This window comes from Schistocerca piceifrons, chromosome X, assembly GCF_021461385.2.
Source record: "Schistocerca piceifrons isolate TAMUIC-IGC-003096 chromosome X, iqSchPice1.1, whole genome shotgun sequence".
NCBI lineage: Eukaryota > Metazoa > Arthropoda > Insecta > Orthoptera > Acrididae > Schistocerca > Schistocerca piceifrons.
Genome location: NC_060149.1, coordinates 764,712,178 through 764,732,707, shown reverse-complemented (window position 1 = coordinate 764,732,707; position 20,530 = coordinate 764,712,178). Strand labels below are relative to the sequence as shown.

Here is a 20,530-nt window from a genome sequence, read left to right as displayed (position 1 = left end):
GTGAATATCCTATTGTAACAGAAACGCATAGTATCCTTAATTTCAGCATGCGGGTAGTCATCTGTATAGGTATAATGGCTATTGAATGAAAGGAAGAGTGGTGAAACGTTGGCTTCTAAGCCACGAAGAAAATTGTTAAGAGAGATTATTGGGTTATTAGAAAAAAAATAAAGCATATGTTTTGACATTTAACTCCCTTGTATTACCAGAGGATATCAAAGCTTGGTTTATCTGCCCCGAAGTTAGAACATGTATGCCAAACCCTGTGAGATCCCTTAAACACCAAAAGTTTGGATATACAACTCTTGGTTGTAACAGTGAGCTCATATGCCATAGATGGTGCCAAAGGCACTTAAGGCAAATTAACCCTGTACATCTATAATGTGTGTCAGCTCTTGAGGTGATCATCCCATATGAAACAAGGACTGATGTGCATTAATGCCGAGAAAAGCAAAAAGCAGAAACTGAAGATCATCAGAATCCCAAATGGTGAGCCGAGAAAGTCTTTAAAGTTATATAACGTCTAGCATTCACCAAACCTTTTAGTATATCAGCTGCAGAAATCAGTACCATTGGATAACTGAGCAGTGCTACTTTCCATTGCTGAAGTCAATGTTGTGGACATGATGTTACCGTGGACGAACTAAAACACACTACTACCCTTTCTTCTAACACTTCCTGTTCATCATCACGGGAGAGGGAAAGGGGAAAAGAAAACTCTTACTGAAAGATGGTTCTTGTAATACAGTGAAATGTGAATGGGTTCAAAAAACATATGGAGGGGCTCAAATTCCTAGCACAGAAAAAGCCACTCTGCAGGAGACACAACTGAAAATGATTGATGTCCTTGTGTTAAAAACTTCTCTCTTCAAAGGGAGGATGACATCAGTGGCAACAGAGCTAAGATTAGGGTAGCATTATTTATTATTGATACATGCACAGTTCACCTGTTCCACTCTCAACCAGCTTGCTTTAAGTACCTGTTGTCATCCATCTGTCACTGAAAATTAATGTCTGCCCAGTGTACTTGCCACCATAAGACTCACTTGATAAAGATTCTATCGTAGGTCTCATTGGGCAACTCCCTAAATCATTCCTACTTGTGGGTCATTTTAATGCACGTCATGTGTTTTGGGGTTCCAACAACACCTGCCCCGGGATAGAATTACTGAGAGCCCGATTGTGTCGGAAGATATCTGTCTTCTGAAGAGAGCGACACAATTTAGCTCTGCCGTAGATTTGTTCTTTGCAATTGAATTTTTCTTCTGCTCCCTGCATTACAGATATTGTAGTGTGGCAAGTGGATATCAATACACACTCAAGCTACCACTTCCCTACCTGGACACACATTCTGAATAGAAGAGAACACAAAAGAAGCCACCAAAATCGATGCTCAGCAAGGCAGACTGGATTCTGTATAATTAATTAGTAAGAGTGGAACACATTGATAAAGATCATTAGCATCTGGAAATTGTGGGATTATATTGAATGCATGATTCACCATATTGCTGAGACATCCACATGAAATACCTCAGAACACCCTAAAGCTGTCCTCTCACGGTATGTGAAAATGTATGTGGATGAGGAGATGGTGATGTCACAGTGTGGTATTCCATGTTCCACAACACTGCAAAGTGTGAAATGAAGAATCTGGCATTTCACATTTTTGTCCCATGGCGAGGAACACAGCCAATGAGAGGCATCATCATTTTCGCATCACAAGCAGAATGTAGGAGTCACTGAATTTTCTGAATTTAAACTCCGTATTTGGTGTTTTTTTAGTATTGAGTATGTGGTTGAATATAAGCTGCTTCAAAGCATCAGCAAATTGTGAACTCTCAAAAACGTGTCATTTTAGGTACGATTTGTTACAATGAAAGACAGGATACTTCATATCAGTAGTTAAAGGCTTCCTGTATTTGATGCATTTAATGTTATAATTTGTGTGCAATGAAAGTGTACTGTTTCATTGCTACAGCACAATGATGATCTATCAAAAGTGCATGGTTTTGCTACAATTATCATAGTTTAGTAAAACCTAATGGAATTTTTAGACACAGCCTTTACACAGTATATACCACATTGAGGAGCGGTGGCCATATCGAAGCTGTAGTGAAGGTTACAGTACCATGAGTGTGAAAGGTAGCATGTTTGTGTCCAGCTCCTTCCAAATCCCCCCCCCCCCTAAAAGGTTGAGGGGCTTTCTTATAAATGTAATAGAAAGGTTATTGGCAACAGTCAAAGTTATTTATTAGAATCAATGTATTAGCTGCAATTCTTGCTACATAGGCCATCGACTAGAATGTTTCCCCAGTGCATAGTAATCTTAATATGACTGACAGTCTGTGTCAGAAAGTTAACACAAGTTACACACTGAAAGTTTTCGCTGTTATGAAACTGTTTGAAATACACACTGATCAGCCAGAACATTATGACCACGTACCTAATAGCCGGTAAGTTCGACTACATCTGCACACACAGGTCACCTCATTTCTGTAAATTCCAAGGACGCCATGTCAATCACATCCCCGATGTATTCAATAGGGTTCAGGTCTGATGAATTGGTGGCCAGCACATCAATTTGAACTCACCACTGTGTTCCCCAAACCACTCGATCACACTCCTGGCCTTGTGAAATGGCGCATTATCTTCTTAAAAAATGCCACTGCTGTCAGGAACCATGATTGTCATGAAGGGGTGTATGTGGTCTGAAACCAATGTATGATATTCTTTGTCCATCATGGTGCCTTGCACAAGCTCCATTGGACCCACTGATGCCCACTTGAATGTACCCCAGAGCATAACGGTGCCGCCACCAGCTTGTCTCTGTGCCACAGTACAGGTGTCAAGGAGCTGTTCTCTTGAAAGTGACGGATTTGTGTCCTCCCATCGGCATGATGAAGAAGGTATCGGGATTCATCAGATAATGCAGTGCTCTGCCACTGTGCCAACATCCAGTGCTGGGCGAAGGGGGTGGGGGTGGGGGTTTGGGTGGGGGTGGGGGTGGTCATGTGCCCATTTCAGTCGTAGTTGCCAGTGTCATGATATTAACATTGGCACATGCACAGGTCATCGGTTGCAAAGCCTGCTATTATGAGTGTTTTGTGCACTGTGTGTACAAACAAACTTGTACTTTGCCCAGCATGAAAGTCTGATGTTAGTTCTGGCTGGGCGAAGGGGGTGGGGGTGGGGGTTTGGGTGGGGGTGGGGGTGGGGGTGGTCATGTGCCCATTTCAGTCGTAGTTGCCAGTGTCATGATATTAACATTGGCACATGCACAGGTCATCGGTTGCAAAGCCTGCTATTATGAGTGTTTTGTGCACTGTGTGTACAAACAAACTTGTACTTTGCCCAGCATGAAAGTCTGATGTTAGTTCTGGCATAATTCAGCGCCTGTCCTGTTTTATCAATCTGCCCAGCCTATGACAGACGACATTTGTAAAAAGGCGTGGCCTCCAACCGCATAATGTCTGGACGTGGTTTCAGCTTTGTTTCTCCACAGTACTCCTTGAACACCTGAAGAGTCATGGATTCTTCGAAATGCTCGTGTCAAGCCTTTGCATCATCATAACCTGCCCTTGGTCAAGCTCAGATGAATCACCCGCCTTCTCCATTCTACACATGGACAGCCCACTCACTGATACTACATGCACTGCGCGTGTGTCTGACTAGCAGTCATACCTTGTCAGTTGGTGCTGCTATCGCCTGGATGGGTTTAAATCGATAGTAGGTCGGTGGTCATAATTTTGTCACTGATCAGTGTATATACCTATCTCTTGGTTTTATGAACTGTCTCGTGTTAGTATCTTGCCAGTAGATATCTTTGCCATTGATGGTGAGCAAATCGAAAATTTCTCCTCTTCCTTTCGAATGAAATTATGAAACTAATACCAATCTTGAAATCTGTGCGATGAAGTATGTTACTTCAATGTCATGATAGTCAATATAACATCGAGAATATGGATATTATATATGTGCAATCTGACAATAGAAATGAGACTAACTATATTCGGTTTAAAACTGAAAATAGGATGGAGATTTAATTGAGTTGACAATTACTTCTGCTAGTATGTATCTCAGATCGTTGTACAGCATTATATAGTGTTCCTCTATCAACTGTTCATTGTTCAAGCTATCAATGAGTCCAGAATCTTCTTTGCAATTTTCTTCGCTATTCTTTCACAGTTGCTAACAGAGTTAATGCAGCTATTTTATGCACATCTATTTTTGTGGAGAATCTGTTAGATTTACGTGCCAGATGCAGCTGTTGTGAGATGTTGCGTGTTGCTTCAGAGCATGCAGCAACCATGACAGACACGACATCTGGCATGCTTCATGATGAGAAACATGTCCCTTGTGAAGATTGCTTAAGAGGCAATGGTGGAATGGAAAATGCCGTAGTGCAGTCAGGGACAAGTGGGTGGCACAGTGAATGTTCAGAGTGAGAATAACAGGAGAGAACCATTTAGTCTTCAAAGTCATGAAAGCACAAGCATGGTGAATAATTAAAGCAAGCAGAAAAGTGTCAAGACAAGAGTTTTGTAAAACCATTAATCATTCCACACCAGCGCTTATAATATGCGAGTCAATCAGATGGGTCACTGATAAAGGTTGTGCTACTCTCATCCCTGTCTCAGGACCATGGACTGTTTTGTATAGCATGTTGGGACAGCTGTGTAAACAACTATGTGTTCTGCAGGCATCAGACCGACAAAAGGAGCTAAAAGAACAATGCCTATCCCTCGCTTCTGCGTCAAAGTTAGTGAGCCACCATTTCTATCTGACAGGGCTCCTGACTGTGCAACATGCCTTCAAAGCTAAGTCAGCCAAGAATCTCCAACATACAAACATTCCAACAGAGTGACTGTTGCTGACCATATGTGAGCCACAAAGCCATTACGAGTCCAGGCAAAACAGCTTTTAGTGGACAACAGTATAGGACATCAAGGTTCTCCTAGAGCAGTGGAGCATTCAGCTATCTTGGATGATAGACATTCCCAGGAAGAACTGTAAATTACTTTCGGGGGGGGGAGGGGGGGGGGGGAGGGGGGGGGGGAATATTGGTATGGCATATTTTGTCAGCAAACATTCTTTTGTATTTTAAACAATCACTGTAATGATTCAGTGGTTTATGCAGATGGTCCCAAGCAAGGGACTTAGGTGACTTTTCATTAGTTTTTCCAGGCAGCATCCCAAGCATTCACTTGCCAACAGAATTCAGTGTCTAGGATGCATGATTGTATGCAATCTGGATGGCTCTTATGCAAATGAGATGTATGCATATGAAGATTTTCCTTATCTGTTCCAACTCACAAAGTGCTATGCAAAGCATCGAGAGAATATATCTAGCAGAAAATTTTCTACAGAAAATTTTGGCTACCCTGTTTTCTGTACCAAACAGGACAGGTCAGATTTTGGGGTAACGAGATGACAGATACAGTCAAACAAGTTTGTGATAAGAATTCAGTGACATCAGTTAAGTCACTAGTGAGAAGGACGATCATGGGTATGTGGGGAAGAGTGTGACTTGAAATGAGTGGAAATAAAATTCAGACACTTAAAACAACTTACTGACTGTGACGTACTACTCACTCAACAAAATGAGACCATTTTTACTGGATCTATAAAGAGCCTGGCACTTTGACAACAATTTCCTCCAGCGTCAAAAGTGAAACGTGTGGCGTAACTGTAACAATGTGCCATATGTTATGTAAATGTTGTTTGTATGCTGATATGAGAGCATTAAATGGCTTGGCTAGAGATTTGCCTTTTATTTTAAGCAGTGGTTGAATGACTATTGCACGTGTTTTAAATTTTGTAACTACATAATGAATTTTTTCGCTACATAAAATACACCCATTCATACTCAGCAAGGGTGCTGATAACCAAGCCATCGAGCACCGAGTGGTGGTAGTGGTGGTGGTGGTGGTAGTTAATGTTAAAATAAGGCCGTCATGAGAAATGTACCAGTAATATCGGACCATTTTAGTATTATCTTCAGAGCAGCTTCACCATCAATAATGAAGGGTTTAATTACTTTTTTGTTTATTTATTGAATATTATGTAAATTGTGATTTTCAATCCAAAGTGCATTTGTGACACCTCTCATCTATTACAATTGCAATGCACAAATCACTTAAGTGGAGAAGAAAAACTTCTTTCCTTGTTGTATCTTTATAATAGAGAATTAAGTTATCATCTGCATTTCACACACACCTTGTGCTATCAGAGCAGTTTCTGCAGGACAGAATCTTTACTTGTGAAGTGTAAGTGTTGGGATGTAAAGGTGGTTTGTTCTTGACCATATACACTTTTGGGCCCTGTAGACTTATCTAGGTTGATTTGAGATAGTGTTAATAGCTAGCCCTTTCTCTAATGTTATGTAAGAAATGGCACTGACAGGATTGCAGTTGAAAATGGTGGCTGAATACAGAGATTGGACTGCATCTACATCTTTCACAGAGTTACAGCTGTGGATTGAGAGCACATGTTGCACAGGAACATGCAGGGAGACTAGTTAGATAATGTGGATAGTGGAGTGCTGATGTGGTAAGAGTGAGGAGGATGATTTTGGAGGATATTATCATTTCAGGGATGGCAAGAGATGTCTGAAACCCTTTGGGAGTATTTTGTTTGGTTCGTCCTGCACTGATTGATACTGTGTGACAAAGGAAATGCTCTTATGTGTCTGGTTAGCAATGTGGGTGGCATATTAGTTTTACACGGGAATCAACATGGGAGAGCCATTCCCATAGTAAATGGAAAGTGTGAATTCATTATGTGAAAACTAGTCAAATTTTTTATTTTGGGGGAAGTGAACTGCTTGTCCCATGGGTTCAAACCTTTGCACACTTATCACACTTGTGTTCTGACCACTTAAGTCACCATTTTTGCACCTACATAATTTCTTTTCACAAACATTTCCAACCAATCAGGTTCCAACAGACAATAATTCTCATAAGTCTAGTCTTCTAAAACCACGTCAGCCAACCAGAACCATCTTTAAACTACTTGTGCTCCCCTTGTTAAATATTCCTTCTCTGGAATTCCAAACTCCTACAACCCATCTGCTTGCCACAAAATAATTAGACAAACACACTTGACACAGAATGTGTTATCATCATACTGTGATCATGAATCAGTCTCAATTTAAAACATTACATGCAGTTTATTCATATTTAAGACTACCCACAGTTGCTATTGGTGTTTTAGGTATGACTTAAAATGCTAATTACTGAGAATAAATGAAAAATTTGCATGGAAACCTTGTAACTGTGAAATAAATGTTTTTGCTTTTAATACTAGGAAAATTAGTTTATTCCACAGTTTTGATGATCTTCCATGTTTTACATTACATACTTCAATTTGTACTCTGCTACAGTTTTATTATCCTCAGACAACTTACACTGCCTGACCAAAAAGTTGAAGCACCTAGAAGGGAAGGAAGGAACAAAACGAAACTCCTAGGTTTGAGAGGGTATGTGATGTTATTCCAGTGGTTACAGTATTAAGTCAAATTTACGAAGAACTTGGATGCCTGAGTCCATTTATCAGTATGACATCGTATCCACTCTGGCCCTGATGAATGCTTTGATTTGGACGAGAAGGGTTTCTTAAAGCCATATTATTCTCTCCTGAGGTAAGCTGGCACACAACTGTTGTAACTAGTCCTTTCCCATAAGTGTTTTATTGGACCAGATGTGGGGATATTGCTGACCATGAGAGTAATTCAACACCACGTTTGCACAGTTCGTAGAGACATGTTGCATGTGTGGATTAACATTGTTCTGTTGAAAAATGGCACCACGATGCTGTTGCACAAGAGGTAACATGTAAGTACACAGGATGTCCGTGACATAACATTGTGTTGTTAAAGGTCTCTCAGTCACTACCAGCTGCAACTTGAAGTCGTACATGATGGCTCCTCATACCATGAATCCAGGAGTAACACTGCTGTGCCTCTTCAAAACATTGGAAGAATTGGAGCTTTCTCCCCAGGTCATGGTGCAGGTACATTACATGTTTTCAAATGGCAGGTGAAGAGGCAAAGGAGTTACAGTGTGCTTAGTGCTCAATACAGTGATCCTCCCTTTTGATGGTCAGATGTGGTTGACTGGAACCTTGACATTGAGTATCCCTGGTTCGTGTTCCAAAGCAGTCCAACCTTTGGGACCAAGCCACACCCAAATGCCACACAAATCAGATTATTGAATGATTCAGCCAGCTGGCCAAATGTATATACCAACAGTGAGGTCCCTTTCAAAATCTGTCAGGTCTGGCCTTTCTACTTGTCACAGAGAATTGCAACTCTTATTAATTTCCATACCGACGAGTGGTGTGTACCTCTACGAAGTTACATTGACATATGACCATTAGTTATTGTAGCAAAGCCATAAAGGTAGTGGTGTGGCATTTTATCTAAATAAGGACATAGAAGCTTAAAAAATTTCCTTTCTTGAACACCACACCAAAGAAGGATCAATTGAAATGACAGGTATTGTACTCCCACAGTAATGATCTTAAGTAACCAAAGCATAAAGTGATTGGAGTAGATAGGCCACCAAATGCTATTGTAATGCTGTTTATGGATAAACTTAGTGGTGTTGTTGGTCAGTCCAGTTCTAATGACCTTATTATATTAAGTGACTTTAATATAGATGCAAACTCAAATAGTATAGTAAACTTGAAACTCAGTGATGTACTGACCTCATACAGTCTTGTAAATATAGTGAACTCAGACGCCAGAGTGCCGGACACATGTTCCACTGGAATAGATTATGCTGTAATCAACAAAGATGTTATAGATAAGGTAAATTACAGTAACTTAGATTTTCTTTATTCTGACCATTTCTGTCAGGTGGTAGAATACAAAAATTCAGTTGTGCCGAAAATAACAAAAATTGTGCTACAGAAACAAGTGCTGAATACCTCAAATATTAATGCTCTTAAACACAAACTAGCGAATGAGAGATGGGATTCTGTGTACCTGGTAAAATGGTCGGATGAGAAATGGAATGAATTCTACTCAACCCTACTGCATCATTATGAATATAGTTGTCCAGTCAGAGAAATCCAGAAGGTAGTTAAACACTGTCAAAATGGAAGTAATCCTAGACTAAAACTCCCAACAAATCTGATTAGTCTCAGGCAACAAGTACATGATCTAAACCAGCTTTATAAAGCCATTACTATGCCAGTTTTCAAGGAAAAATACAATAGGACCAAGCAAACTTTTAAAACTGAAATTGTTAACCTAAGGAAGCAGATTAACAACAAAACAAAGAACAGTCTGACAACATAAGCAAAGCATCTTGAAGCTGTTTGACAAATAGTGAAAAGGTCCCAACAAGATGAACATGGAACCACTCAGCATAAGACAGATGGTAACATTATAAAAAACCCAGATACTATATTAATATTTTTAATAACTACTACATTTCTGGTGAACAATCAACTCATATTATAGATTCACAGTTAGAGACCCGATGCCATCTCACCCAGTGTACCGAATTTGAATTTGTGGAAGGGAATGAGCAGGAGGTTTGCAGGGCAGTATACATGCTAAAGAAATAATTTTCATCTGGATGGGATGGCGTATCCAGTGCTATTACTAAAGTGTGCTTAAAAGAAATCTCTAAACCTCTTACCTGATTAATTGCAACATTAGAGAGAACATGTATCCAACAGTTCTAAAAATGCGTGTAGTGAGTGTATAAAAAGCAAAGTAAGGAAGATGTCTCCAACTATAGACCAGTATAATTAATTCCCACTTTTAGTAAGATATTCGAAAGCATTATCCTTTCTCAGCTAAGTGCCTTTTTCACAAAACCTTGTAGATTCTCAGCATGGCTTCAGAAAAGAGCTAAGTACAACCACAGCAGTTACACAGTTCATCCATGAAGTTTACTGTCTGTTGGACCAGAAGATGCAGACTGCAGGTATATTTTTGGATCTGATGAGCATTTGATACAGTAAACCATAGGGTACTTCTTAAAAAGCTAAAATCTTATAGTATTTGGGATAAAGCCATGAATCTTCTAACCACATACCTGCTGAATTGTAAGCAAAACACTAGATAATAAAATCATGAACTCCCAGTCCACCAGTGAACCTGTATTACAAGGTGTACCACAGGGCTCAATCCTTGGACCCTCTGCACAACCCATTAACTCCCATATTGTAAGCTATGCAGATGACACGTGAATCTTATTCTACGCAAGTGAATGTAATGAGCTAGAATCTCTTGCTACTAGTGGTGTCACAGAAGTAACAAAATACTTCAGTGATCAGGGACTCAAGGTGAATGTCACCAAATCTCAACTACTGACATTTAAAACAGGCTGTTCTCACCACAACAATATGAATATAGTGTGTAATATCTCTGCAACAGGAAATGGTAACTGTAAATTCCTGGGTGTGTATGTTGATGAAAATTTGCGGTGGACATACCACATTAATTTCGTATGCGGAAAAGTCAGTAGTGCCATATATCTCCTCAGCCAGCTCGCAAAGATAGTTCCTAGCCAAGCACTGAAATTAGTATATTATGGAACACTTTTACCCCTTTCTCAATTAAGGAATTGAACTATGGGGCTGTGCAGCTGATGTACATTTAAAAAGAATACTACTACTACAGAAAAGAGCAATAAAACATATACATGGGATGGGACATAGAGATTCATGTTGTGAAGTGATTGTGCAGCAGAAATATCTGACAATATATTCTCTGTACATCTTCAATATAGATGTATATTTTTATAATTCAACCAACAGAAGCTATCAAGGGCAGTGATGTACATGATCACAACACTAGAACAAAGTGTAACTATTTCCGTAACAGAACAATGTTAAAAATGACTTATAGAAGTCCACATTATCAGTGGTTTGATTTGGTATAATAAGTTACCAAACTCTCTAAGAATGTACAGGGGAAATGTTTTTAAAACAAAATTAAAATCTTTTCTAATAGAAAAATGTTTGTATTCTTTCAACGAATTTTAAGGTAGTGATTGTAACATGAGGCATTAGCATATCAGTTGTAATGTGATAAATGGAAAAAAATACACATAAGAAGCAACAGCTACAGAATATAGTGTTTATAAATGTAACCATAGTATTAAGTCTGACGTTTGCAAAAGCCATCATTACGATGGCTCCACGCAAAGGAAATGTAAATAAATAAATATCTTCTGGGTATTTCAATTTCTTTGTCAAACAGTGTATATCAAGCATAAGGGATATTTCTAATGGAAAATTTGAGCACCTGGTGTCTGAGGTACTTCATATACCTGATACCACAGGTTATGTACTCTCTCATGAAAACTGTTGTTCATACTGTACGGCTATTCACAGCTGCACCATGGAGCAAAAATTAAACAATATTGAAGTGGGGGAGGGGGGTAGAAAGCTCATCATTTCAAAAACATTCTGTAAGATACACACATCCCCTGATATAGCTAAGTAGTTGTCAGCTGAGGACGCTTACTATCAAAGGAAGTGTGTGACCATAAATGCTAAGAACCACACCAAAATGTGTGTAGAATATAAATTTCTCACCCAAAAAACTGTGATATTGGCCATTCACATACAAAATGCAGGTGTTGTCTGCTAACACCATCCAATGGTGGCACGTGATACCTGCACTAAAAAGTACAGGGTGTTTCATGTAAGACTCCTGGGAGGAGTCTGCAGGTAGCACGGCACACTCACTGGCTGCTGCCACCGCATCTGCGTCTCGGACACTAATTTGCTGGTAGTCGGCTGCAGGCGCACTCCCCCTGAGTTATGCGTAAAGAGTGTTGCCATATTATTAACTGAAGCTTGCCTTTATTTACAGTAGGTGCTCAAAATGATGTCACTTTCTGGTAAGAGCAGCCTGACATTTCCTGAACACATTAGCAAACACTCGACAAATTTCTGCTGCCAGAATCTGGGAAATGACTATCCGAAACCCTGTCTTCCAACTCTTCGAGTGGGGGGAGATTGGTTGCATACACCTAGTCTTTTAACATTCTCCAAAGATAAAAATCACACGAATTTAGATCTGGAGAACGAGGAGGGTGGACAACTATCCTGTCGTAAAAAACCCTCCGATTTGATGCATTGACGATGTGTGGGCCTGCATTGTCCTTCATGAAATATCGGTACATCTTTTCGTTAGGTGTTGGTTCTTGAAAAAAAGGATACATTATATTGTTCACATACGTTTACATTTACACTCTGCAAACCATCACAAGGTGCATGGCAGAGGGTACATTCCACTGTACTGGTTATTAGGGTTTCTTCCTGTTGAATTCACATTTGGAGCACGGGAAAAATTATTATTTGAGTACCTGTCCAAACTTATTGTTTTATGGAAAAAGATTGGTCCAGTAATTCTTCTTGCAGTAATTGCATACCAAACTCCTGTTTTCAGCTCATGCAGAGGTTGTTGATGTAAGTCATGACGATTTTCAGAGCTCCAACATCGATTGTTATGAGAATTAACATACTCTGACAAATGCAGCCATGCTTCATCAGAAAATAAAGCATTTAAGGATCAACTTCCCCATCGTGCACAGACTGTAACAGCCAGTTGCAATAACGAGATCGAGCAACTGTATCTGAGTTCCTGAGTTGATGCACTACTGTGATTTTGTATGGTTTCAATTTCACTTTGTGCACAGCACTGTGAAGAGATGCTCTTGACACACCAGTCTTAAGTCCCAAACGGCACAGAGACTTTCTAGAGCTTCTTTCCAAGGCTTCCCCTGTTTTGTCTAATTTATTTTCGGGTAAAACACTAGGTTCTCTAGACATTCATTTGTGTAACCAGATCCAGTATCTTGAAATTTTTTCACTAATCTGTGTATTGTCGAATCATTGGGAACATGCATACTGGGAAATTTTTGTATGAATTCAAGCCAACATTCCACATACAATTCTATTTCTGTGTAGTTCAACAAAAGAAACACTCATTCATCCTTCATGTACACCATACCGAATGGAAAGACGACAGAAAACACCTGAACACTCAGTCACACAGCATAGAAGACACACACATGGTGTTCTGAGGATGAGGCCCAGCTACACACAGACAAGGAAACCCCAGATTCGGCGCAGTGGCAATAATGACATCTAACAACAATATTTAAAGCAATTAACCTTAAAAAAACCTCGAAAGAAAACACCAGTACACTCAGTCGCACAATGTAGGAGGTACACGCTAAGTATTGGTGTCCGAGAACTATGCATATCGACAGCCGGCAGACACGGCGGCAACAGACTGCAAACGCACCACACAAACTGCGGACCCCTCCTGGGCGTCTTTCATGAAATACCATCTGTATTGGTTGTGTGAATAGTATAGCTGCAATAGGGAGCTGTCTTTTAGTGTGTTAGGTTGTGGGGTAGAGACTGAAGAGTATATATTGGTATCATTAGGTGAGTTAATCCCATAAATGCTGTCAAAATGTTTGAGACAAAGTTGTAATGTGTTGTATGTGGAAATGTGATTGAAGTTGGGGATGTGGTGTTCACTAATATTTTATATAGCATAATAATTCACAGATAAAATTGGGATGATGTGGAAATGCAAGAAGATATACTGGACAGGTGTAGGAAGACAGGAAGAGCCTGTACCCAAAGTTTGCTTGTCCAGTAGTACAAGACTTTTATCTCCAGAGCAATAGGCCCCTTCAACTAGAAGTGAGTATGAACCATCACCACCTAAAATGTCTAGTGCCAGTATACTGATGACAAAATACTGGAAAATGTATATGGAGACAGTTACAATCGTGGCTTGAACTCCTATAGTAATCTTACGAGGCACCGGCAGATTGCAAGGTAATATTAGATTATGCCTAGCAGAAGATGACATCAGGGTCACTTCGAGGGAAACAGGCTGTCACAATTAAAAACTTTAGAAGAGTATGTACTCTTAACAGTTCGATAAGGACAAGAGCATATGGTACTGCTGTTCATTATGGGCATCTGCAAATGTGTACACTAGAAGCATATAAAGCGGTTGGCCTGGACAATTTCACAGGTTCAGTTACTGTTATTAACAAAACCTTACACTGAATATAACATTCCTACCAGATATATTATTGTGTTCATCACTTGTAAGAACATAGAAGATCATCATAGTGTTGTCCAGAAGGAACAAAAATCTGTGGAAGAAGTGAACAAATAGGTAAGAGACTTGAGTGTGTATAAATAAAATGTTTGGAACAGTGATAAAAATCAATGTAATTATGAAATGTCTTCATTGTCCACACTGTCTCCCAGAGGAGAGAAAAATACAGATACTGTATTACAATTTATACGTAGCTCTACACCCAACCATACAATTAATGTGGCCATATCAGTGAGGGGTAGATTAGCTAACAAGTCCTATTATCTGATTTCAAGAGCTGCAAGACATTTTTGGCCCAGATGTTTCAAACAAATTTGAAGCAACATGCCTATGAAACATTCATGTGGAGGCAAGCAAAAGTGGGAAAAAGATGGAAGAGCATATGAAAAGATATCTAATTATAGCCTTGGTGAAGATGTACATGATTATGTGAAGAGCCTGATGCTGTGTGTTTCTTGGTCGGATCATAAAAAATTGTACTCTGTTGGATGAAAGTTTTCTGAACAGTGATTTTAAACCCAAGACAACAAAATATTACCATCCTCTTGATGTGTACTTCGTTAGGCAGTATAAGCTATACATGAGGAGGATTGTTGATTTTTGTAAGACTACAGTGTGAAAAACTGCAAGTGAAGTTGCACAATTGTCATGTTATCATCAGACTACACTCTGTGCTTTAAAACAAGCTTTCTGAACCGAAGTAAAAGCCTATCTTGTAATATGCTTGCCAAAAGGCAGGTTATGACATAGACATACTGATATTGCAGTGTTTGATATTGGACTGCTTTAATGCAGGAGGTAAGTTTGATATGAAGAAAGTGGCTTTAGGGGCTGTGAATATTGTTCTGATCCACTTTGTTTGGACAATTTGTTTGAAATCCTACACTTATACTTTAAAGTTTGAATATCTGTGCAACAATATCAGGACAGTAGAAAAGATTGCTTTTCAAATAGTGTGATTATTTTAAGCAGAGGCAAATATGGCATTTGAAGTCACAGCATTGAAATATCTGTGCTTTTGTCTTGTTGCATCAATATTTTGTTTCTTTGTGTTACCAGATTTCCTCTCTTAGACCTTGAATAGGTAATCGTTCAAATGTGTCTTATGCTAAGATGCCTAATTTTGCATGCAAATGGCTCATACCACTGTTTCTGATATGAACAATTTATACTCTAACCACATTTTTGTGCAGTTCAGAGCGTTCAAGGTCACAGCTTCCACTGCAACAGCAAAGGTGTGTGGCCACCCTCTACCACTAACATTACCAAATGTGAAAATTAACATGTCAACCTCATAAAGATGAGGGAGAAAGAACAGGGAAAAGAAGAATAATTATTAATGACTGTGGACACAAGTCTCTCATTCATCATGTTTATGACATGTATTTACCTGAAGAAAGCAATAGTTCGTAATTTAACTTCATTAACATGTTGAAATTTGATACATAAATAACTCTGTTCCCAAAATTGCAGGTGTGAAAACATATGCTGCATCATATCTTGACAGAGATTTGCGCAGCCTGTCATATCTGGACAGAGATATCCCCAGCCGACTTTTGAAGGAAGGTTCTGTTGGTGAGTAAATTTGGTTAGTCCAGTCACTGAATTAAGCATGTTGAAATCACTCATCGTATTTTCACTTTGAATCATTCGAGTCACACTAGATTTAACCTTGGACCAGCCTTTGAGATGGCGGTTCATTGGTTTAAGTACACAGGTTGTGGTCGTTATGAGAAAACATTGTTGATTATGACATGCAGAATGAAAACTCTGTTATGCTTTGATATTTCAGTTTATACAAACCTGTATCTTGGGTAAACTACCAGACAAAAGGTGTGCAACAATGTAGAGGAAAAGGAACTATCGTACAAAGTTTGTGGCCACATGTGTTTCATTATTCATAGTCATAGGTAATGGTTTACATTTAATGTGGAAATTAATTAAAACAGTTGCATAATAATGACACTTAATTCTTTCACAATTCAAGAGATTTTGAAAATTTTACTGCAAGAATATTAACTGGCATTTGGTTTAAATAGTTACATTATCTGCTACTTTTGCTGAATTTCTCTGTTGCCATCACAAGACATGAGTCACTAATGGAAGGAGAAGAAAGTTGTCTGAAATTAAAAACACTAAATATTAGGTATAGTAAGTGGCTCAAGAAAAAAAAGAAATGAGACAAGTCCAATTTTTAAGGAACTATTTGTTATAGAATATTGGTGCACAATGTTGTTGTGGTTTTTACTTTGAACTGTGTCTTTATTGTTTAACAAGTTCATTTTGCTGGACTGCGTCTTTGGTTGTGGCCAAGCAGTTTACCTTAGATGAGCGCTTGTATTCTGATGGAATCTGTATAACATCTTGGCAAACAATACACAGAATGTTTCTAAGTAGTGGAATGAGGAACAGTTGAATTCAGATACGTGTGTGTGTGTGTGTGTGTGTGTTGGGGCGGGGGGGGGGGGGGGGGGGGGGGTGTTAGAGAATTCGGATGCAGGCTACCATCATAGTGTTGGGGACATTAATACATTCTACTATGCATTATGATAAAGATACAATGATACATATGTCATAAACAGTAAAGGATAGATTGAGAGTATAATTAAATGATGCAACAGCTGCCACCAATATTCCCCAGGTAATTGCTGATAAAAATTTAGAAGCATATATCCAAAAGCAACTAATATCTACACTCCAAGAGGGAAAAAAGACACACCAGAAAGGAATTATCCAAATGGGACCGAAATCGGTTGATATGATGCGCATGTACAGACAAACATATGATTATAATTTCAGAATAATTGGGTGATTTATTCAAGTAAAAGAGTGTCACAAATTGAGCAAGTCCTTAATGAGTCGGTCCACATCGGGTCCATATGGAAAGCAGTTATTCAGCTTAGCATTGATTGATGGAGTTGTTGGATACCCTTCTGAGGGATATCTTGCCAAAATCTGTCCAGTTGGTGCATTAGATCGTCAAAATCCTGAGATGGTTGGAGGACCCAAACCCATAATGATCCAAATGTTCTTAACATGGGGAGAGATCTGGTGAACTTGCTGGTCAAGGTAACGGTTTTGACAAGAATGAAGACAATGAGGGTGCCATTTCTTTTCATAGCACGAGCCCTTTGGTTTGTTCATCTGCAGCATCCTCATAAGCACAGCAGTTATGTTGATGATATTAAATGCCCCTAATTTTGTTTGCCCTTCATGGCAAGCCATCCTGGGCTTAAAATTTTAGCCAGCACGGGGGCGAGAGTTTTCTGCTGCTTGTCTTAGTGCTTGCCAAACCCTTTCCTTGGCCAGCAAGTTCACCAGATCTTTTCCCAATTGAAAAACATTTGGTGCGTTATGGGCAGGGCCCCTCCAACCACTCCTGGGTTTTTGATGGTCTAACATGCCAATTGGACAGAATTTGATGTGATGTCTGTTCTGGATGACATCCACCAACTCTCTCAATCAATGCTGCACTGAAAAAATTGCTTGCATAAAGTACCAGGGGTGGGCCAACGTTTTTACAGACTTGCTCAATTTATTAAGTTCTTTTTCATGAATAAATCATCCTATTTTTTCACGATATTGTCATTTGTTTGTCTGTAGGTGTACATCACACCTACTGAGTCCCACCCACTTGTATTATTCTTTTCTGGTGAAAAAGAATCTTTTGTTTTAGAGTGTAATTAAGGTAGTGTTAAAGGTTTTTGCAATCTGCAATAATTTAAGAAGATGAATTGTTAGCTGAAAAAATATCATAAGTAATACATGGCAGGACGCAAAAAAAAAAAAAAAAAAAAAAAAAAAATAATATAATAGGTTCAAGATAATATCTGGGTTAAAATGAAATTGCAAACAAATGTTACTAGTGTCTAAAAAGAAAAATGTGCTGTAATTTGGACCATAATAGTAAAACATTTTAAAGGGCTATAAACACTGTGTCAAATGTGGCTTGATGCAGGAAAGTGTAAGTTAACATGACTTGTGTGTATTTCACCTTGACAAGGGAAATTTTAACAACATATTGAAAATTGTCTAATGTTCTTCATACTATGCCCAAATATATGCACATGCTGTGTGCAACTACTTTTTTCTTTAAAGATGCTGTCTCTTTCACTAGGGTACATTCACAATGGAGCTTCAGTGCTAGCCATTTCTGCGGCATTCGATAAGCCCACTTGCGACCCCCAGGTCATGCTAAATGGTAAGCACCTCAGCGAGCTCAGTATTTGTTTGCTGGGGTACGGGGCTTTGCAAATCAATTTCCTGAACCTGGGGGCTGGTAAGTGCTGCAAGTCCTCTGTAAACTGTGTAACAGTGAGTGCTGGGCATGCTTCAGCAAATTACCATGTAGCGTGGCGGTGGAATATTGTGTGTCACAGGGACTGGGGATCTTGGCTTAGCTGCCTGGATTGTGAGAATAGTTTAAAACCTCAAAAACTCTTAATTTCAAGGTGCGACAAGGGAGGCTCATGGCTGTTTAGGTGGAACAGTCATTTGTCGGCAACCTCTGAGGAACTTGCTACATTCTCAGTTGTACAGGGTTTACTCAGGAAAGCAGGGGGTCTATCTGAGTGGACCATTATTTCCCTAGCTGCTCGTGGTACCAAGATAGGACCCTCAAAACACAAACTTATTGACCTCCTAGTGTTGATAGGGGTACCGCCTGGGGAGTAAACAGCTTTCAAGGAATTATAAATACAAGGATGGTTTTGAAAAGTTCTCGGAATCACCACGAAGAGGTCAGCGCTAGCGCACCGAGTTGTTTACATGGTATTCATTGGACTGTTGCCTGTAAAACACGTGCCACGTCAGTGCTGTTGGCAGAAAGCTGTGGCAGTGACGTGACTCTGTTGTTGTTTCCCGTGTAGTGATTGCGAAGGTGGAAAAAAATCGAGATTTTGAGCAGTGATTAAGTACTTCGTAAAGAAAGGTATGAAAGCAAAGGACATTCATACCAATTTCCAGAGTACACTGGGGGGACTCTGCTCCTTCATATTCAGCTGTTGCCAAGTGGGACAAATGAATTTAAATTTGGTTAGGAGAGCTTAGATGATGATGATCTGTGCAGTGGTCGGCCCAAGACGTATCACTACTCCAGAAAATCATTGCAAAGGTGCACAAAAATGCTCATGGAGGATCGCTGATTGAAAGTGCGTGGAATTGCTCATGCTTGCCAGATGTCGTCTGAAAGGGTATATCACATTTTAACTGAAGAATTAGAAATGAAAAAGTTATCTGCAAGGTTGGGTGCCGCGGACTCTTGACCCTGGATCTAAAAATGTGTGAGAATGGACATATTGGAACAATGTTTGGCCCGTTTTAGTAGAAATGAACAAGATTTTTTGCGCTGGTTTTGTGACCAGAGATGAAAAATTTGGTTTCACTACTATAGCCCAGAGACAAAAACAGCAGTCAGAGCGGTGGAAACATGCTGATTCTCCGCCACCAAAGAAAGCAAAGACAATTCCTTCGGTGGGAAACGTCATGGCATCAGTGTTATGGGATGCGAAGCGGATTCTGTTTGTAGATTATCTCCTCACTGGGCAAATAATTACTGGAGAATATTATGTTAACTTCCAGGACAAATTGCAACAAAAGATTGCCAAAAAGGTCAGGTTTAGCAAGAAAGAAAGTCATCTTCCAACAGGACAATTGCACGCCCGCACATACGTGCCATCGCCATTGCAAAATTACAGGTACGAAGGTATGAATTGTTTGCCACACCCACCTTATTCACCTGATATGGCTCTGTCAGACTTCCATCTATTCCCAAAACTGAAAATTTTTTCTTGGTGGATGAAGATTCACTTCAAACGAAGAATTGATATCCGGAGTTGACAACTATTTTTTCAGGCCTGGAGGAAAACTCATTTTCAGGATGGGACCAAGGGCACGTTGGACCAAGTGGCATTAATCTACAAGGAGACTACAGTGAAAAATAAAAACAAGTTTTCAGTGATGTAAGTACTTTTTTTTCTATCCTGTTCCAAGAACTTTTCGAACCACCCTTGTAAAAAATGTGTATCTGGTGATCAAGAGGAAGGAGGGGATGTTTGAAAAAAGTGTCCCCTTTCTATATTCATAAAGGTTTAGAAGCACTTACTGGTACCGTAAAGTGTGCTAAGCGGACGCGAAATGGTTCTGTATTGGTTTGAGACTAACAAGACAAAGCAGGTGGAACTTCTTAGGGCATCACAAAAGTTGCATAACACACTTAAGTCAAGCAAGGGTGTAGTCACGTGCCATGATATTATGGACATTGACATTGCAGAACTCAAAAAAAGTATGGGCATCACAGGGGATAGTGGATGTGGAGCTAAGGATGTGAAGGAATAATGGAGGAGTTGAGAAGACTACCACCTTCATTGCGACCTTCAGTTCTCTGACACTGCCTGAACACATTGTGTTCTGTAA

At 39.5% G+C, this 20,530-nt stretch overlaps 1 protein-coding gene across 8 annotated transcripts in view; it reads left to right on the top strand.

Moving 5' to 3' along the window:
* The window catches only part of LOC124722596, a 356,119-nt gene that overhangs the window by 164,687 nt on the left and 170,902 nt on the right, over positions 1–20,530 (top strand). For all 8 annotated transcript variants that reach the window (XM_047247733.1, XM_047247734.1, XM_047247735.1 and 5 more), the window contains one exon: positions 15,590–15,691. In XM_047247733.1, the coding sequence (XP_047103689.1) occupies positions 15,590–15,691 (102 nt within the window). The remainder of the gene's footprint in view (positions 1–15,589; positions 15,692–20,530) is intronic.